General features: G+C 41.4%; 1 protein-coding gene across 1 annotated transcript in view; it reads right to left on the bottom strand.

Annotated features, from left to right (window-relative positions):
- Grik3 (glutamate ionotropic receptor kainate type subunit 3) overlaps positions 1-20,730 on the bottom strand; it is a 209,028-nt gene that overhangs the window by 76,629 nt on the left and 111,669 nt on the right. The window contains exon 2 of the mRNA XM_090335206.1: positions 3,898-4,074. Within this exon, the coding sequence (XP_090191332.1) occupies positions 3,898-4,074 (177 nt within the window). The remainder of the gene's footprint in view (positions 1-3,897; positions 4,075-20,730) is intronic.

Raw genomic sequence — 20,730 nt, 5'->3', positions numbered from 1 at the left:
GGCATGTGCCTTCCGTATGCACTCCCATAATTTAAATCCTCTCTAGACTGCTCACAAAACACAATGGAAATGCTATGTAAATAGGTGTTAGGATCATTGTTTAGGGGAAAAAAACGACATGAAAAAGAGTGTCTGTGGAGAGCACAGATGTGATTGATTTATTTTCTGAATATTTTGGATCTATGGTTTGTTGAATCCACAGATATGGAGTCCATGGACTCCATACACACAGCGGAAGGACAGATTCTGCATGTGTGAGCTTTTCTTTTCTGGTTTTTTAAAAATGTTTTATTGTCGGAGTAATACATAGAGGGGTTACCGTTACATTTATCAGGTAGTAGGTACATTATTTCTAACACCCTTGTCCCCCAACCCCTCCCAATCATCTTGTTTTCTGCCCTTCCCTTTCCTATTTCAAATAAACAAATAAACATATATACGATACACTAGGTAACAATGTCAGATACAGTAACAACATGGGCAAAAAAAGAGAAGAGAAATAACATAGTTCATTAAAAGCAACAATCACACAAGATGAGCCTCTTGTTTCCATATCCTAGAGTTCATTTCATTTAGTCTCTTCCTATATGACCTTATGTACATAGGTTTTGAGCGATTGCAATCCTCTGCTAGGACAGTCCTAGATGTGCACTAATTATTACAAATGTGTGAAACCAGTTAGCCTATGTGCTTTGGGTCCGGCTTACTTCACTTCATATGATTTTTTCCAAGTCTTTCCATTTCATTACAAATGAGGCAATGTCATTCTTTCTGATGGCAGCATAGAATTCCATTGTGTATAAGTACCACATCTTCTTGATCCAATCATCTACTGAGGGGCATCTGAGTTGGTTCCATATGGTAAATAGTGCTGCAATGAACATAGTTGTGCTAGTGGCTTTAGTATATCCTTGTTTCTGGTCATCTTAGTAAATGCCAAGGAATGGGATTGCTGGGTCATAGGGGAGCTCTATGTTTAGTCTTTTGAGGAATCCCCATTCTGCTTTCCATAATTGTTGAACAAGTTTACACTCCCACCAACAGTGTAATAGCCATCCCTCCTGGCCACATCCCCGCCAGCATCTGTTGTTATTAAATTTCTTGATAATGGCCATTCTAACTGGAGTGAGGTGAAATCTCAAAGTTGTTTTGATTTGCATTTCTTGAATGGCCAGTGATGTCGAGCACTTCTTCATGTGCCTATAGGCCATTTTTATTACCTTTTCAGGGAAATCTCTCTTTAAGTCTTTTAATACGATGGTTGTTTCTTTGAAGATTTGTTTTGGAGAGATGCAGTTGGTTCAGCTGTACATATATTTTAGATATGAGGCCTTTGTCTGTTGTATGGCTAGTGAAGATCTTCTCCCACTCTGTAGGCTTTCTATTTAACTTGTTTGTTATGTCCTTTGCCACACAGAAGCTCTACAGTTTACTGCAGTCCCATTTGTCCAAACTTTCTTTAATTTTTTGTGCTTCTGGGTCTTTATTAAGAAAGTTTCAACCTGTGCCAAGGAGACCTAGTGTATTTCCTATTCCTTCTTGCAAAATTTTCAGAATATCTGCTCTTACCTCAAGGTCATAGAAGGATCCAACTTTAGTTTTCTACAGGTGCTTAACCAATTCTGCCAGAACCATTTGTTGAAGAGGCTGTCTTTCTTTCAATCTATTTTTTGGCTCCCTTATCAAAGATTAGATGGTCTATGGGTTGATTTCTGGGTCTTCAGTTCTATTCCATTGGCCCTCAGGACTGTTCTTGTGCCAGTACCAAGATGTTTTGGTTACTATAGCTCTTTAATAGAGTTTTAAGTTTGATATTGATATTCTTCCAGCATTGTTCTTTCTGTTAAGGATTGTTTTGCTACATGGGTTCTTTTATTATTCCATATGAAATTTTGGATTGCTTCTTCTATTTAGCTAAAGAATGTCATTGGGATCCTGATGGGTATTGCATTGAATTTGTAGATAGCCCTTGGCAGGATTGCCATTTTCATGATGTTAATTCTTCCAATCCAGGAGCATGAGAGCTTTTTCCACTTCCTCAGTTTTGCTTTAATTTCCTTTTTCAGGTTTTTAAAGTTTCATCATAAAGGTCCTTTACATTCTTAGTTAATTCCTTTGAGGCAAAAGGAGTTGCTTTCCTGATTTCTGCCTTGCTCCTCTTGATGTTGGCATACAGGAAAGCAGTTGATTTTTGAGGGTTAATTTTATACCCTGCTACTTTGCCAAAGTTTTGAATCATCTCAAGCAACTTGGGGTATGAGTTTTTCTTTAAAAAGGTAACAACGTCAAACACACACACACACACACACACACACACACACACACACACTCACATACGCAGGTGTGCTAGGCTTATGCTGGAAATTGATAGTTAATTCAGGTATTGTTGAGTCCTAATTTTTCTTTTTTGCATTTGTTTGACCAGCAGTTTTTACTTCATTTTAAATGTGTCTCCTGAGTAGAAAGGAAGGAGTAAATGTGATGTGTTTTATTTGTGTGTGTGTGTGTGTGTGTGTGTATGTGTGTGTCTGTGTGTCCGTGTGTGAACTCAGGGCCTAGGTGCTATCTTTTAGCTTTCTTCCCTCAAGGCTGATGCTCTACCATTTCTGCTCCACTTCTACTTCCATTTTTTCACTTTCTACTTCTGTTTTTTTTTTTTTTTTTGCCAGTCCTGGGCTTGAGCTCAGGGCCTGAGCAATGTCCTTGGACTTTCTCAAGGCTAGAGCTCAACCACTTGAGCCTCAGCACCACTTCCGGCTTTTTTCTGTGTATGTGGTACCGAGGAATCGAACACAGGTCTTCGTGCATGTTAGGCAAGCACTCTACCACTAGGCCAAACTCCCGGCCCTCTACTTCTGGTTTTAACTGAAGATATGACTTTCATGGACTTTCCTGTAGGCTACCTTTGAACATTGATCCTCAGATCTCAGCTTCCTGAGTAGCTAGGATTACAGGCATAAGTCACTAGTGCCTGGCTATTTTTAAAATTCAGGAAAACTGCTAAGTCAGATTTAATACAATTTATTTTTATATATACTATTTTCCCGGTTATTATTTTGTAGCCAAAACAAACTGAGGCTAATAGCAAGCTTTAGGTTTATCCGTAGCCTCTGGAGTCAAGCTATAGGCATGGAAGCAGCTTTGTTATTAAGTCTTCTACGGCAAGTAGATGGTGTGTAACTGAACTTAAACATGATCTGATCTGTCTTAGCTATATCCACATATTGACATTCTGTGTAAGGTTCCAATGATAGATGAGCCCAAGTTTTCAGGGCAAGGCCACTCCAGCTAATAATAATGTACTGTAGATTTCAAAATAGTTAAGAGGATTTTTAAATGTTTTCACCAGAAAGAAATGAGAAATACTTGAAGGGATAGATATGTCAGTTATTCAGATTTGAATGTTCTGCAAAGAATACAATGCATCAAAACATCCCATTGTACTCCATAAACAGCCTGCATTGTTACCTGTACATTAAAAGTGAAATAAAAGTAATACAGAAGAGAAAGCAACTATGAAATTGTCCACTTTGTTCTAGAGATGTTGGAAACCTAAGCTGACCACTCAATGTTTTCTCTCTGGCAAGGTCAAATTCTACTCCCTCCTCCCCCATCCTCACTTTCCTCCTCTTATCTCCCCAAATCTCTGCTCACTAACCACCCAACACCACCTCTCTATTTTTCCCTTTCAGTCCAGGGCAGACTCCTGCTCCTGTTCCAGACTCCCCACAGGCTCCTAGGAAACAGACACAGCCTGGGCTGGATTGGGAGTGAGGCAGATGTCCAGACTGGGTGGAAAAGACTCCAAGCCTCACACCTGCCCAGAGTTCTAGCCCATTCTTAGGGCTTTGGCCAACAAATACAACACTACCCCGCCCTGGGCCAGGGCACACTCACCCTTCTTGGTGGCCTCAAAGCTGTCATGGAAGTGGATCCGCTGGATGTCATATGTCAAGGTTGTGTTGGGCAGCAGAGTCCTGTTCCTGTTGATGATGTTGGCAGAAAATCGAAAGGCATGCTCCTCAGCATTCATGACCTGGGCATTGGGGCCATCCGCATACTCAAAGATTCCTCCTGTGGGAGAAGCCAGGACTGAGTGTCAGGGAGAAGGGATGAGGCTCCAGCAAAGATGTGTGGTTCAGCTCCATGTCAGATAACTGCCATAGGTAGAAATTGTGCTGGGATGTTATGAAATGTGAAAATCTTCCTAGTTCATTTCACCCAGCTAGAAAATTCCCCATAATAGAGCCTGACAGGACCAAAATAAGATTACCAACTTATTAATACCTCTATGGAAATGCTCGATAGACTTCTTTGCAAGTAGAAGCTACCGGAATGTTACAAGGATAACATACCATGGCCATATGCAGTTTTATTCCAGGAATGTAAGCCCGGTTCAATATGAAGAAATCTATGAATATCATTCCCCCACATCAATAGTTCAAGGGAGGAAAAAAATATGATCCGTTCACAAAATGCAGGAAGGCACTGGATAAAATCCATTATCTCTTGCTCCTAAAAATGCTTAATAAAATAACAGGGAAAGACACTTCCTTAAAGCACCTTTAGCACATGTCTGCTCTTAATATCATACTCACTAACATTCTGCTTTGAGGGTTGGGAGGTTAGGGATGGGTAAAGATTCATATAAGCAAGACAGAAAATTAATGCAAAGGCACAAATTTTAGTAAGGATTAAGTTCTTATTTGCAGATGACATATAAAAACATATAAAACAATTCCTAATCATGACCACAAGTAAGAACTGGTAGGAGAGTTAAGTTAAATGACAAGTTAGCACAAATGAATAGTACTTTTAGATCAGAACAACCAGTATGAAAGGATTTTCTTTTTTTAATCAGTGAAAAATCCAATAATAGGAAGTGGTGCTGTGGCTCAAGTAGTAGAGCGCTAGCCTTGAGCTGAAGAGCTCAGGGACAGAATCCAGGCCCAGTGTTTAAGGCCCAGGACTGACAAAAAAAAATCAGTAGTAATAATACAACAAATAGAAATTACATAATTCTAGTTCTCTAAAAATGCTAGAACTAGCCGGGCACTAGTGGCTCACACCTAGAATCCTAACTACTGTGGAGGGTGAGACCTAAAAATCATGGTTAAAAGCCAACGAGGGAAGGAAAGTCAGTGAGAATCTTGCTCCAATTAACTAGAGAAAAGCTGGAAGTGGAGCTGTGGTTCAAGTGATAGCCTTGAGCAAGAAAGCACAACTTACACAGGAAGGCATGTCCTGTTCCAAGAGTATAAGGTTCAAGGTATCAGTTTTCTCCAAAGTAATGTTTTGTTTATTTTCTCATTACTCTGTAGTCCAAGCTGGCTTCCAACTTATGATTCTCCTGCCTCATCTTTTGAGTATTGAGACTACAGGCATGTGCCACTGCAACTGGCTCCAAAGTAATTTTTCAGCTTAAATCACGGAAGCATTTTTCTTTTACTTGATAAAGCACACTCTGAAATGCATCTGGAAAACTAAGACCTATGATAGTAACTAAACAAAGTCTTTAAAGAATAATGAAAGGTGATTTGTATTACCAGATGTGAAAATACATCATTAAGCCAAATAATTAAAAACATGTTGTAATAGCACATAAAAACATGAGACAGATCAATGGAATGAGATAAAAGGCCCTTAGAACGAGCCTCACGTAGAGATAAGTATTCACAAGTCACTTGATAAAGGTGCTGGTTCCCACCATCAAGCAAAGGATGAATTATTCATTAATTGGGTTCTGACAATTACTCAATTATTTGGGAGAAATTTAAGTGAGACTCCAATCTTAATCCATGCATCAAAATAAACTCCTGATGGACTACAAATTAAATAGCAAGATAATAAGGAAAGGGGGGTAGAGAACACACTACAACTACCTGAAAGAAAATAGGGGAGAAGAGGCATTTCTATGTTTAGCATTCCAATGAAACTGGATACCATAGAAGGACTGTGCTTCACAGCCATCACCTAAGACTTCCGTGCTTTAAACTGCTATCATTAAAGAGCAAGCAGCAAGCTTGCGGGGAGCTGTATGCGGCAACATAAACGTTGATGTTCTTATTTTATAAAAGCATTTAAAAATTCAACAGAAAATACAAATATTCCAATATAAAATGTGTAAAGGGCAATTGTGGATTTTTCACAGGAAATATTCCAATAGACTATTACGGAATGAGGATAGGAAGAGCTACCTTGATAACAAAGCTCTGGTTAAACCAACAGTGAGATACAGGCTTTTGCCCATGTGATTGGTCAACAATGTAAGATAAACTATGTAACACTTGGCTCTCCCAAGAATGCTTGGCAATGGATAGATACCTGCTTTATTGCTGGTGGGAGGGGAAACTGGTAGACACCTTTCCTAAGGGCTACTTGAAATTTATCAAAAGTATTGGCTCAAGTCTTTGACCCACGGGAGAAATAATACATGGTAGTCGACCCATATCATAGCAAGACTTGAGCTGAGTGTGGTGGCACACACACATGCAATGCTAGATATTTGAGAGGAAGAGATCGGGAGGGTCATGGTTTACAGGAAATGCCTTATTCCATCTTAGAAGAGAAAGGTAGGAGATGAGGAGGAAAAATCTAAGTCACTGACACAAGAATAGAAAAAGATATTGCTTATTTTGCTTTTAGTGCTTTTCTGGTTTTTTTTCCCTCAAGCAAATTTTTATTCTTCATAGAAACCAACTTGACAGATATTATTTACATCCTGCAAAATTAGCCGGTGTTCAATATGCTGTGTTTTTTTTCCCCCTTCCATAAATTAGCATGCCATGTGCAATTCTGCTTTAGAACTTCTCCATCATCTAATAAGATCCTTCGTGGCAATTTCTGGCCCATCATCATCCTTCCCTATGGCCCCTGGAAACCACTAACTTACTTCCTGTCTCCTGGGATTTGTCTTTTTCCACCATTTAATATAAATGGAATCATGTATGTGTGCTCTGTAGCTGGCTTCTGTGGTTAACCAGCTGGAGGTTTATGGATGTGTAACATCTACCAGATCCTCCTTCCATATTATGGCTGAGAAGGAGGATCACTCTGAATAGATGTACCCCATTTCACGTATCCGTATTCAGATGAGAGGTGTTTGTATTTTTTTTTTAATGTGGTTTCCAGTTTCTGGTAAGTAGAAAGCTTGGAGGTTCCCATCCCATCAAACTGAAAAGCAAATAACTCTTCTTGGATACATAAGGTAAGTGAGATACTGGATAGGCTATGATCCCCTCAGATTAGAGAGCTAGATACTAACCAGAGAGTATCAACTCCACTGCTGAGTGGAATCCTCTGAAAAGAACCAGTGGGGGAACCCAAATTGACAAGTTACTGGGGGATCTGTCTAAGAGGCAAAACCTCTGGGGGAACCCACTCATCAGGCCCCCACACTTCTGAGTTCACTCCGTGGAGCCTTAGCAGGTTCTTACAGTGAATATTATGGAAAATCCCTCAGTTCCTTAGCAATGGGAAGGGAAAGGAACCATTTCTAACTATGCTGGAGAGTTCTGTTTTTTGGAAAGCTTGCCTTTTGTGTGAAACTGCTTAAAAAGAGCTTAGGCTGTTGAGGGTTTATCAAGAGCCTCATTAACCTCATGGAGGGGAAATCTTCAGCCTTAGCCAACTGTACCCATCTGGCCCCACCTAAGGGCAGAGTGGTGATAGTGAGGAAAATGTGAAGTTCACAGTCTTGTGACATAAGATCACTAAAGGGTAAAGTTCCAGTCTCAGGATGTGAGAACATTGCCTACTCCCAACTCAGAGATCCCCCAACTCACTGCCCAGTGCCAGTGGTTCACACCTATAAACATTAGCTACTCAGGAGTCTAAGATCTGAGGGTAGTGATCTGAAGCCATGCTGGGCAGAAAAGTCCATGAGACTCCAATTAACCAGCATAAAAAGCAGAGTGAAGCTATGGCTTCTGAATAAAATGACAGTCATGAGTGAAAAGGCTAAGGGAAAGTTCCAAGGCATTTGAATTCAAGCCCCAGGACCAACACACACACACACACACACACACACACACACACACACACACACATCATACACCAACACCCCCAAAACTATTTATAGCAGTTCCTTTGGCCCAGTACATTATGTCTAACTATTAGGCAAACTAAAGCAAACACAAAGGAGTCTGAAAAGAAAGAGCAAGCAACAGAAAAAGATATGGTAGGCTGCTAGAATCATCAGGCTGGAAATTCAAAAGAGCTATGATTGATGCAAAGCCCCTACCAGATAAAGTAGAGATTGTCAAAGACCAATAAGCAAGGGAAGCATAGAAATGAAAACCCCAAGAAGGAGAAACAAGAAAAAATGCTAGAGATTTAAAAGCATGGCAACAGAAATTTTTTTGATGGGCTCTGATGGGCTTCTAATGCCTCTGATGGGCTCTCTAGCTAACTGAATATGACTGAAAAAGGAGTCTTGATTTTTAGACAGAAGCTGGTGACTCATGTCTGTAATCCTAACTACTCAGATCTCTAAGATCTGAGGATCATAGCTCAAAGCCAGCTCAGGCACAAAAGTGTGAGAGATGCTTATCTCCAATTATCCACCAAAAAGCCAGAAGTAGAGCTGTGTCTCAAATGGTCAAGCACTAGCCTTGAGTGAAAAGATCCAAGCAAAAACATGATGCCCTGAGTTTAATTACGCCTCAGTCCTGGTATACACACAGAAGAGTTTTTCATTACAATAGAAACCTCTAAAACTGAAAAGCAAAGATAAAAGATGGAAGGAAACAGACAGAGAGACAGGGAGAGATAGGAAGAGAATGGGGGGGGGGGACTACAAGAACTGGAATCTGAAAGAATTCTAGATAACTACAAAAGTAATGCCAACTATGGGAGAGGAGTATCAGAAGGAACAGTGGGAGACACTACCAGAAGAAATATTTGAAACAAGTGCTGAGCATTTTCCCCAAATTAAAATCAGATACTAAACCACCACAGATCTAGGATGTTTAGAAATAGCAAGTATAATACATTAAAATAAAAATTTCTCCTTGGCCTATCATTCTCCAACAGAAATCAAAGCTAGAACAATTCCCAAGAGATGCCAGAGAAAAAGTATAGCTTGCCTATAGAGAAAAAAAAATAAGATGGTGCCTGACTTCTCAGAAACACAAACTAGAGTGAAATTCAACGTGTTGATTTTGTGTTGGGGGGGAGCAGAGAGCTGCCAATCTAGAATCCTGTGCCTTGAGAAATTATCCTGCAAACATGAGAAGAAAAAAAGTCTTTCTCAAAAATTGAGGAAATTTATTGCTGATAGATCTGCCCTGCAGGATGTTTGTTTTTAGAGGAGGAAAACAATCGATGTAGGTCAGAAGCAGGGATCCACTTTTTTTTTTAAAGAAAAAAGAAGAAAAAATGGAAAGAGCAGGAGGGAAGATAAAAATTTTAAAGTATATTTTCCTTTTCTTAATCTAATTGATTGATAACAATGTACTTCTATATATGCACTTGTGTATATGTATGTGTATGCACAAGCAAAAAAAATGACAGCACAAATACAGGATAGATGGGAAGAGTTGTCAGTGTCAGGTACTTACATTATTAGTGGCATATGTGACCTGAAAGAGGGCTTAGATTAGTTATAAATGCAACTTGCATACTCTAGGGAAACTACTAAAAGAAAAAGACAAGTACACTGATTTGTCAAAAGAGCAGAAGAAATGGAATCAAAATATTTTCAATCAAAATCACAAAAGGTGAGAAAGATATGAAGATCAAAATAGGAACAGAGTCAAGAGAACAAATAGGAAACAGCAGCAAATATAGCAGAATTAATTCAACTACATCCATTTTCACTTTAAACATCAGGTCTAAATGCATCAATTAAAAGATAGGTATTTCCTAGCAGTGGTATATTACAGGTATATAATCCTAGATAATCAAAAGGCTGAGTTCTGAGAGTCATGATTTAAAGAGAGCATGGTCAGGAAAGTCTATGAGACACTTATCTCCACTTAACTAATATAAAAGTCGGAAATAGATTCATGGCTCAAGTGATAAAGCACTAGACTTGGCATGGGGGGGGACCTTCAAAATAACACCCTGAGTTCAAGATCCAGGACTAGAACACACACACACAGGAATTTTCAGGAAGAATTTTTTTTAAGACACAAGTATATATTGTCAGTAGTTGACTTATTTTAAATGCAAAGACATTCATGGGCTCAGAGTAAATAAACAATCAAATAGGATCTACTCCTGGAATGCAAGAATAGTTCAAGATCCTAATACTGACCAAGGTAATATATCATCCTGACAAGATGAAGAAATAACTCTCTGCCCCACAATCATCTCAACCAATTGAAAGTTTCAACATCCTTTTCTGATAAAAAAAATAGCAAACTAGGAATAGATGTTAATTACTTCAATATGTTAAAAATACGAAAAATCCATATATATATATATATAAGCATATATAGAAACATAATATTCAGTAGTACTGAGCTTTTTCTCAAGGACCAGCAACAGGAAAGGATACCACTTTTACCACTTTTGTACTTGTAGAAGTGCAGTCAGCTGAACTTTTCCATCAGAGCAATGGATGGAAAAAAAACAGACTTTTAAACAAATAATGTCAGAACATGGACATCTCCATGTAAAAGAAAGAAAAATCATCAAGGCACCCACCCTACACCTTTCACAAAAATGAACTCAAAGTGTATGACATCTAAACATAAAACGATGAGAGTTCTAGAAGATATTATAGAAGAAAATCTAGGCCTTAGGTTTGGGCAATGACTTTCTAGATATTTCTTTCATGGAACAAGCCATTTGAAATTATAACTGATCAGTTAGACTTTTTTTCCTGCTCTTTAAAAGACATTTGAAAGAATGAAAAGACAAGTCATAAACTGGGACTTATCTGATAAAGGACTATTATCAAAAATATAAAGATCCCAAACAGTAACTCCTCTGTATACACAGACTTTAATAATAACAATAAAAAACAAACATACAAAGAAGGAACTCTTCCAACTCAACAATAAGAAAGCAAACAACCTGATTAGAAAATGGGCTAAGGCCTTAACAGATACTTCATCAAAGAAAATATATAGATGGATAACAGCATTTAAGGTGTTATCCTTAAATAACACCTTAAAGCCACCTTAAGGTGGCTGGGAGTATGACCTAGTGGTAGAGTGCTTGACTAGCATACATTAAGCCTGGGTTTGATTCCTCAGTATTACATACAAAGAAAAAGCTGGAAGTGGTGCAGTGGTTCAAGTGGTAGCCTTGAGAAAAACCCAAGGACAGTTCCAAAGCCCTTTTAAGCCCCAGGACTGGCAAAAAAAAAAAAAAGACACTGAGGTAATGTAGATTAAAGCAACAATGAGATATACACCTACATACCCACTGGAATGACCAAAAGTCCAGAGCACTGAAAATACCAATTGCTGTAGAGAAAATGGAGCAAGAGGATCTTTAATCCATTACTAGGGATTATATACCTGTAATATACCACTGCTAGGAAATACCTATCTTTTAATTGATGCATTTAGACCTGATGTTTAAAGTGAAAATGGATGTAGTTGAATTAATTCTGCTATATTTGCTGCTGTTTCCTATTTGTTCTCTTGACTCTGTTCCTATTTTGATCTTGTACAACCCAGTAACTATAGTCCTTAGAACTTACCCAAAGGGTTTGCAAGCACTTCTTTAAAATTAAAAAAAAATCCTACACATACATGTTTATAAGAGTTTCGTGCGTAATGGCCAAAACCTAGAAGCATGCCAGATAAACTGGTACATTCACACAATGAGACATTATTCTGTACTTAAATGAGAGAACTATCAAGCCATAAAAAGACGTGAAGAAAACATAAATGCATAGGATTACTAGAAAGAAGCCAATCTGAAAAGGCTACAAATGTACACTCCAACATTCTGGAAAAGGTTTCTTAGGGATTAAGAAGAGTGAGATGAATAGGTGGAAGTGCGGAGGAATTCGGGACAGTGGAACTACTCCCTGTGCCATTGTGATGGCCAATACATGTCATTATACACTTGTCCAAGCTCACAGAATGGCCACACCAAGAATGAACTCCAGCGCATACTATGGAGTGGAGATGACGGTGTGTCCGCTGTAACAAATGCACCACTCTGGTTTGGGATACTGGTAGTAGAGGAGGTGTTGTGTGCCCAGGGGCAGGGAGTAAGTGAGAAATTTGTGTACCTTCTGCTCAGTTTTTCTGTGAGCCTAAAACTGCTCCAAAAATTAGGTCTATGAGAGAGAGAGAGCGAGAGAGAGAGCGAGAGAGAGAGAGAGAGAGAGAGAGAGAGAGAGAACCATATAAATATTTTAAAGAGTGAACAACTGTGTCCCTTCCCAGAAGACTCTAGTCAACTCACAAACCCTAACACTCAAGTGACAACTAAGCATGTACGCATGTGTGGGCATGCATAAAGATGACAAGAATGAGTAACAAAATATTAATATGAGTTTGCCCAGAGTGGTAGATATGTTTTGCGTTTTTCTGTATTAATAAGAAGTTCCTCAGTAAACATATCCCATTCTTAATAGAAAAGTCATTATGTATCATGTGTGTATATGTGTCTGAATAATTAGAAATAAGGCTCAAAATGACCCAATAATTTCATTTCTAAACACATTGACTTTATAAGGCCATTTTCTTTTTTGCCAGTCCTGGGCATGAGCTCAGGGACTGAGCACTGTCCTTGGACTTTCTCAAGGTCCACTTCAGCCTCAGCACCACATCTGGCCTTTTTCTATGTATGTGGCATCGAGGACTCAAATCTCGGTCTTTGTGCATGCTAGGCAAGCACTCTACCACTCGGCCAAACTCCCGGCCCAGGACGCTTTTAAGATATTGACGAAAGGAGAATCAGCTCAGTGTTGAGATTACTGAAATTATTAAAACCCACCTATACACCAGAACAGCAAGCATTAACGATCAAAGAACAGAGTGACATAATAGGCACCTGGAGCTTTCTCTAAAATATGGGAGGATTGAAGTAAAAGGAGAGAAGAGGACATAGGTCGGCAAAAGTGGGGGAGCACATAATGGGTTTGTGGAATTCATTATACTATTCTCTCTGGGGGAGCATATGACAGACATTCTTCAGGATAAAAATATTATTTAAAGTCATGATATAAATCAGACAACAAAGAATGATTTATGTTGTAATCAGAAGAGAAGTGTGATAAACATCACTTGTTGAAGTTTGCCATGGTTCCCTTAAAAAACTCAAGAGAATCAGATGAAAATGGCAGAAGCTAAGCCAAAAGCTCAGCCAGCCAAGGGCCAGCATACAAATAAAACCGTATAACTTTTCTACGCATCAGCCATAAACAGTGAAGAATTACAAGGAATAAAAGAGATCCTACTCACAAAAGCAACAACAGAAAAATAAATAAATAAATAAAATGCTTTACAATAAATGTGCAATTCCTCTATCAAGCAAAGTACAAAACTTTACTGGAGGATATAAAAAAAAGACTTGAATAAATGGAGAGGCATAACTTACTCTTGGAAGAGATGGCTCAGTATTGTAAAAATGTCAGTTCTCCTCAAATTAATTTATAAATTTAACGCTATTCCAATTAAAATCAAAAAGGACATACCAGAAGGGCATACACAGAAATGTTAACAGAGGTACTTTCTAGAAAGTAAAAAGAAAATGCGTTATGTTTCTTTTTCTTTCTTTCTCTTTCTTTTTTTCTGTTATCCAAATCCTCAGCATTGAGGAAAAGCTTTGGTAATAATAATAATAAAAATTTTAAAGGTGCTCATAAAGAATATTTAGTAACATAGAAATGTTCTTTCTCTTCCCCCTCTAAAAGTTACAAAATAATATTCCTGTATAGTCCCTATCTATCCAACCTGTCCCCCCATACACATAGGTATTTATATTTTCAGAAAGAAAGAAGAAGAAAAAAAAAGACTAGAAGGATTTGTACCCAATTTGACCAGTGAATATCTGGACAGAAGAGCTTGATGTTTCTTGTTTTGTTTTTTAATTCCGCATTTTCTTTGATCTTAACGAATTATTTACAACAAATGTGTATTGTTACTTTAATCCATTGAAAGGATAAAAATAAGCAACCAACCAACCACAAAAAGGACCTAGGGAGAGAAGTCTGGTTGTTCTCAATGTGAAGAAAATTACTCTTGAGTGTTCCAAATAAGGGTCAAAGGCAATGTATAAAACCGTGTTCACAGGGCTTCCCGCAGTCTTGGTCTTAGCCTGTGGGATTCAGTTCCACAGAAGCCTGCTGATCTCTGCCCTCTGCCAATCTGGTCTGATGAGCCCCGATTTGTCCTAGGGCCCAGCTCGCAGGGCACATTCAACCCAGCATAACCAGCCAATAACACACATATGCCTGGTGCCACTCTCACATTCAATAAACAGCCTGAAGTTTGGGAGACTGGAATGCTAAGTTCAAACTCAATGCCATAACAGGAGGAAGTTACTCAAGCCTGTCTGACACTCAGGTTCTCCATTTGCAAAAACGAGGGGGATGTGGACTACTAAAACATTGACTGTTGTAAGCTAAGTGCATAGTGGTTAGAGGAGAGAAACAACACTACTTAGAAAAGCAAAGGGAATTGAAGCTTTATATATCCTGTCTCTAAAAGACTAGAATAACTTATTTTTGTCTTAATGGGTTAGATAGTTATTGTCTTAGTGACTCAGCTCTGTCTCTGAAGTGTGAACAGACATAGATAACACATGAAGCAATGCTTGCAGTTATATTAAAATAAAACTTTGACAAAGCAAATGGTGAGACAGATTTCACCAATGGGTTGTGGCTTATATCCTGTTGTAGGGGAAGGAAAGTTTTTATCCTTCAAGTAATTCTTGCTTTACAAAAAGCACCAAAGTGACTACATCGGGATGTTTAGATGGCAATTAAATTGCTGTGCTTAGGAAACAGATAGGATGCCAGGGTTTGATGAGGGAAGCATAAGACAGAGCAGGACTAAGAGAAGCCAACGGACAAACCTAACCCAAGAAGGGAGAAAGAGTAGGAGATTATTACCCAGACCCAGTAGGCAAAGCCATTCAGAGATTTCCCATGGTGGGATGGGGCCAGGCATTTTTAATACAATGGGGCCCGATGCTTAGTCTTCAACAGTTCTGGAGATGAACCCAGCGTTTGTGCACATGGCAAGTACTCTGCTACTTAACTATTGGCATGCTGTCATCTCCCTTCCTTCCAGGAAGCTCCAGCATTAGAAAACTTTGCCACAAAAAAACTCAATACCCAGTGTGCTCTTTCAAGTCAAGCAAAGGAAGGTGGTAGCATTTTTCACAGATGAGCCATCAGAGAGGAAGTTAGGGCGAGTGGTGATCAGAAGTGAGTACCCTTGGAGCCTTCTAATGACTTCGTAGGGAAAAGGATCGTTTCATCCCCAATCACAGCAGAAGGACAGGCAAAGGAGGGCATTCCATAGGAACAGGTAAGGGCAGAGTGCGCCTCAAAAGTCTGCATGTCTGCAGCACCCTGTGGTTCTGAGTGGGCTCGGGAGCAGTTGGCTTCCACATACAGTCTGTCACACTGTTCTCAGTTCTGGGACAGCAATCTCTTCACGAGAAGTTTAGGGCATTCATTTGGGCCTTAGGGGTAGTCTGTATCTAATGACTAATACCAATGCTCAGTATGTGTGGTCCCCTCCCACAGGGTGAGGACAGGATAGCTCTGTAGTGTGACATGTTCCAGAGTACTTCAAATCCACAGGTAAGATCTCAATTTTTACCCTTTAATCATATAACCATACTCATACCATAATCATACTCAACCATGTACCCCACTCTGTCCTGTCTTGCTCATTCCCTTACAGGGGATTCTTGAAAAACATTCCTCCTCTCTATAAACCCATGGACCCATATCCCTGCCTTGGGCTGTGCATCCAGGGAACCTGACCTTAAGACAGGGGAAGGAGATGTCAACCATACTTCCCTTTAGTGCTGTCAGAGGAAGGGAAGGGAACTGTGCCCCCTTACTCTCTCCTTTCTTGAGTTTCCCTCTTTTGTGCAAGCAGGGTTCACAGCCTGGGAAGCCCAGGTGTCTAAAGAGTAGGATTTGGATCCAAGCTCCACGCCATGGAGCACAGGCTGCTTTGGGTTCTAGCTTCTAGAGAGATCTCCCGCCCTATTTTGAAGGCAGCCTTCCTCCCCCTCCCCACTTCCTTTGGCTCCTCTCCATTCTCTCCCTTCCCATACATTCCTCATGATCAGTATTTAAAGAGGCTAATAACTAGGTTGGCACCGTTGATTAATGCATAATCTTAATCATGATTGCATAGTGTAATTGGCATTAATTTGAAGAGCCAGTTCATTATGAAAATAATTGTCACTGCTTTCTGCTTTAATAAAACGAAGCAAGTGACATGAGGGCCGCTAAGGAAATGGGATAGGGTGTGTGTGTGTGTGTGTGTGTGTGTGTGTGTGTGTGTGTGTGTGTGTGTGTGTGTGTGTGTACACATGCACTGTGAGAAGAACAGAGGAGGGTACAGCTGAAATGTTCTTCATGCAACCCTGCCTTGGTGCCTAGTGTATTAAAACAAACCATAAACACAATCACAATGAATTATGTGCTAGAGATATTGCTGAATTCTTCATTTCAGACTCATAAAGATCTCTATAGCCCCACTAGAGAGAAACTATTATTGCCTCATTTTATAAAAGAAGAAACTGAGGCTTAGGAATGTCATGGATATTATCAAGCCAACTAAGTGGTGGATTCTCTTCTACCACCCAAGCCAGGGTTGTGCTGGAGCTGGTATGTATCAGTTTGTAAGAGACAAGAGTTAAATGTTCAGAAACTCTGAAAGCCACTGCATACATGGCTGGCAGCTTGAAATCAGCCAGAGTGCCAGAATTTATACCACATAAGTAAGCAGATGCTACCCATCAGGTCTTATTTTTTGAACGGTGGTTTTTCTGCACATTGCTGCCCAAAACATCTCCATCACTTGGACTCAGAGAGACTGGATGACACAGCTTCTGAGGGGCTCTGTAGCCCCCAGGATTTCACCAAGTACCCCATGAAAACCCCTGCACATCTAACCCTGACAAAGTGACTGGGTGAGTCAGGATGAGTACAACTACTTGTGTTCCTAGAACTGAAACAGGGGTTAGGGAGTTCAGAAACCTGGTGGCTGCAAAGGATGGCCTGGATATCAATATGGAATCTCAACCGAAATCACAGTTGTTACCAAAATAACATGTGACACACAGCAGGGACTCAGGGCCTCTTGGCCCGACAGGCCATGAAAAACGACTGCTCCTGTCTGCTCAACAAGTAGGAAGCATTGATGATGCATACTTCAGTCTCTGGAAGGTTATGACACATTAACCCAGTTCTCTGAGATGGATCACACATGTCCACAGACCCCAGTAAGAGCCTGAGGTCTTGGGGACTGGTAGTACAGACTCCCCTCAGCTAATCTGCACACTCTCCACTTTTGCTTCGCTTTCGCTTGAATAAAGCTATTCCTGCATACATCTCTGTGTCTGTCCTGGAATTCTTTCTTTGATAAGACCAAGAACATTCTGGTCCCTCGACCCCATAACTGGAATCCATGACCACCTTATTTCTGATTCTTTCTACCATAATATGTTAATGCACACTGTGAGAAATAGTCTGAACTTATGGTGTGTGTGTGTGTGTGTGTGTGTGTGTGTGTGTGTGTGTGTGTGTGTGTGTGTGTGTGTGTTGGGGTTTGAACTCAGGGTATGAATGCTACCCCTGAACTTTTTTGTTCAAGGTGGATGCTCTACCACTTGAGCCTCAGCTCCTCCATTTCTGGCTTTCTGAGAAATAACTGGAGAAAAGATTCGTCTCCCAGACATTTCTCCATGGGCTGGCTTTGAACCTCAATTCTTCCATCTCAGTTTCTGAGTAGAATTACAGACGTGCACCAACACCCAGCTTATATGCCTAGAGTTTTACAACTGCTTAGGATGTCTCTAGAAATGTTCCCATAAAATAGAATCTCTGCCTTTCAGAGATTCTGCCCTCTGAAATGTTCCCATATAATGGAATCTCTACCATACTTCCCTTGGAACTAAGGCAGTCTGTGTCGGTGCACTGAGGCCTCACATACCAGCTGAGAGAACCACCACTGGTCCCACCACATCTCCTTCATCAAGGGTAGCCCATTACCCCATACCTGACCCCCTGTGGCAAGATGGCTCTAGAGAGCCCCCAAGGCAGGCTGGGGCAAGGAATGAGTCCTCATTGAAGCTGCTAGCCTCTAACTGTCTGGAGCCATCTAGATTCAGGGCGAGTCCCTTGAGATTTCCATTCTCTTGAACAACTTGGTACTGTTGAATTTGACCTTTGCAGAAACAATCAGCCAGTCCAGCCTGAGCACAGTGAGCTGGGGAGATGCAGGTAGGGCCTGCCACATGCTGTCACTGCCTGCTAGGCAGCCAGGTCCCAGGAGAGGTACTTGTATTCCCAGCATCAGGCCCAGGATCTGTCTGTCCTCAGGCCACAGACTGCTCTTTCTAGTCTTCTTTGTTCTCTGTCGGAAGTTTCCAAGATGTCACAGAGATTAATTGAGATGCTGATCAGTGAGATTGTTACAAATGCCTCTTCCCGCTCTGTCTGCTCCAATCATGATTCTCTTCTCCCTGCCAGGGCCCCTGCAGCTCTGTGTGGCAGGCGAGAGAACCGGGCTCTGCTCTTGCTGCATCTCTGCCAGCATGCAGGAGCTTGTGGTACTTTTGAATCTGCTTCTTCGACTTCCCTGGTCTCAGTAGGAATTGTGGGGGCTGGGATGTTGGTGGAGTGTGGGTGGGGGGAGACAAGCCTCTATTGGACACAGTACAGTGCATCTTGATTTGCTTTAGTTAACCTTGATGATTTTTTCAGTTTACTGTGGTTTGGAAATGATACATAATGACTAGAAATGGCCTTGGAATGGTGGCCTTTTCCGGGACAGGTGATCCACAGCACAGCACTACCTCATGATGCTGTGGTCAGCGAGTGGCCGTTCCTGGTCAGCTGTGCAGCTCCTAGGGGAATGCCTGATACTTCACGACAGCTTAGGCATTTTCAACTCATGATGGCTTAGTAAGGACATAAGGGTAGGGGCATCGGTACATGGCTTAGAGCAGATGAATAGTGCCCAATGACAAAGGTTCAGAGAAAGGCTTCCTGACACTCTGGGCAAAGAAGGAAGACCAGGAGTTGGCATGCTTCCCTTTCATTCATTCACCTACTCATTCATTCATTCAGTCCACAGGCCTTCACCACTATGGCTGTGAAGGAAGCACTGTGCTGGGCACAGAGATCAGATGGCATCCCAGCCCTGTGGGAACTCACTGCTCAGAACTGGAGATAAAAGAGGACTATAAATGAAAACACTGTGAGGTCCACAACTTGCCACAGGATAAATTAATCTGAACAGCAGGAGGCTTAGAAAACACGGTGCTATGATGTCTTCTTGGAAAAGGTGGAGTCTGACCTGCTCTGAACCTAGCTGTGGACGGAGCATGGCCACCAGGTGCAAGGAGGCTGGCTCTGGGTAGACAAGCATGTACACATACTCTGGCAGGCCACTGGGAGGAAGGCAAGGAAGGAGCAGGAAGGGAGCTGGTAGGTGCTGATGGATGGGCTTTTCTAGCACAGGTAGTGTAAACTGAGAGAAGGAGTAGAATTCTGGGAGAGGAAGGCGGTGGGTCAAAGTTGACCCCAAAGGTTTGAACAGGGAGGGACGAGGAGCCTGCGGACTAAGTAGCCTTATTACCTGAACTTGTATTGACTCCATTACTACCCGGATATATGACCTTGGGCAATTAATTCCCTTTATGGCCCTGTGCCTCTACTTCTTTCTCCAAAAGGGGAATGTTATTAGTCTAACAGCATAGGGCTATTTGGGAGTTGTATCCCGAATAAATCATCTACCACACGTGCTTAAACCGTGGATAGAGTAAGAAGTTATTGCAGGGTGACAGGAAGGCTGAGGTGTAGGTACCCAGAGAAGAGATGGTTCTGAGGAGGGGAGTGCCCTCCCAGATCCCTGGAGAAACTCCTGATTGAGTTCCCGGGACCTGGTGGCAGTTGTTTTAATTGATCTGGTGATATGTGGAGCTCTGTCTCTACAACTCAGGGACATGTAAGTCAAATATCGCAGAATCGACCATGTCGGAAGGATGGCTGCAGGCTTCTGTGCTGCCCAGAGACCCTGATGAGAGATGGGCTGTCATTAGGCAGAGAGGCAGGAGCTGGGCTGCTGGGGAGAGGGCTGTGCAGGGCTCTGTGTGGGGCCAGGGAGCTGCAGTGCCCTTGCCGGAGGACTGCAGGCTTGGAGATCCAGAACTATCCCAAGGACTTCCCTGAGACTCTGGCAGGGCCAGCTAGCATCTCCATGGATGGGCAGAGCCAATCCCCTGCACACCTCCTGACAACAGAAAGACCAAGCCCCTCCCTGCTGAGCCCCACCCTCTCCAGCCTCAGTCTTTCATGCACAGTTTCTCCTGCCTCCCTCCCTGTCTCTATCCTTTGCTCAAGGTCTTTAGCTGCCTGGACGACCTTTTCTGCTTTCCCTTCATCCTTCCCACCCTGGCCCCTGGTTTCTCTTCTGAGCCGGTATGTAGCAAGTGCTGTCTTTATCCCATCTCTGAGCCACCTGTAGAGATTGCTTCTGTACACCCTCAGCTTTCTCTAATTCTGACATTGTCTTGCGTGGCACAGATCGGCCACAAGTGTCAGGAAGTAACCAGACATCAGTG

This window comes from Megascapheus bottae, chromosome 6, assembly GCF_031878675.1.
Source record: "Megascapheus bottae isolate mThoBot1 chromosome 6, mThoBot2.hap1, whole genome shotgun sequence".
Classification (NCBI taxonomy): domain Eukaryota; kingdom Metazoa; phylum Chordata; class Mammalia; order Rodentia; family Geomyidae; genus Megascapheus; species Megascapheus bottae.
This window is presented reverse-complemented; position numbering and strand designations above follow the sequence as displayed.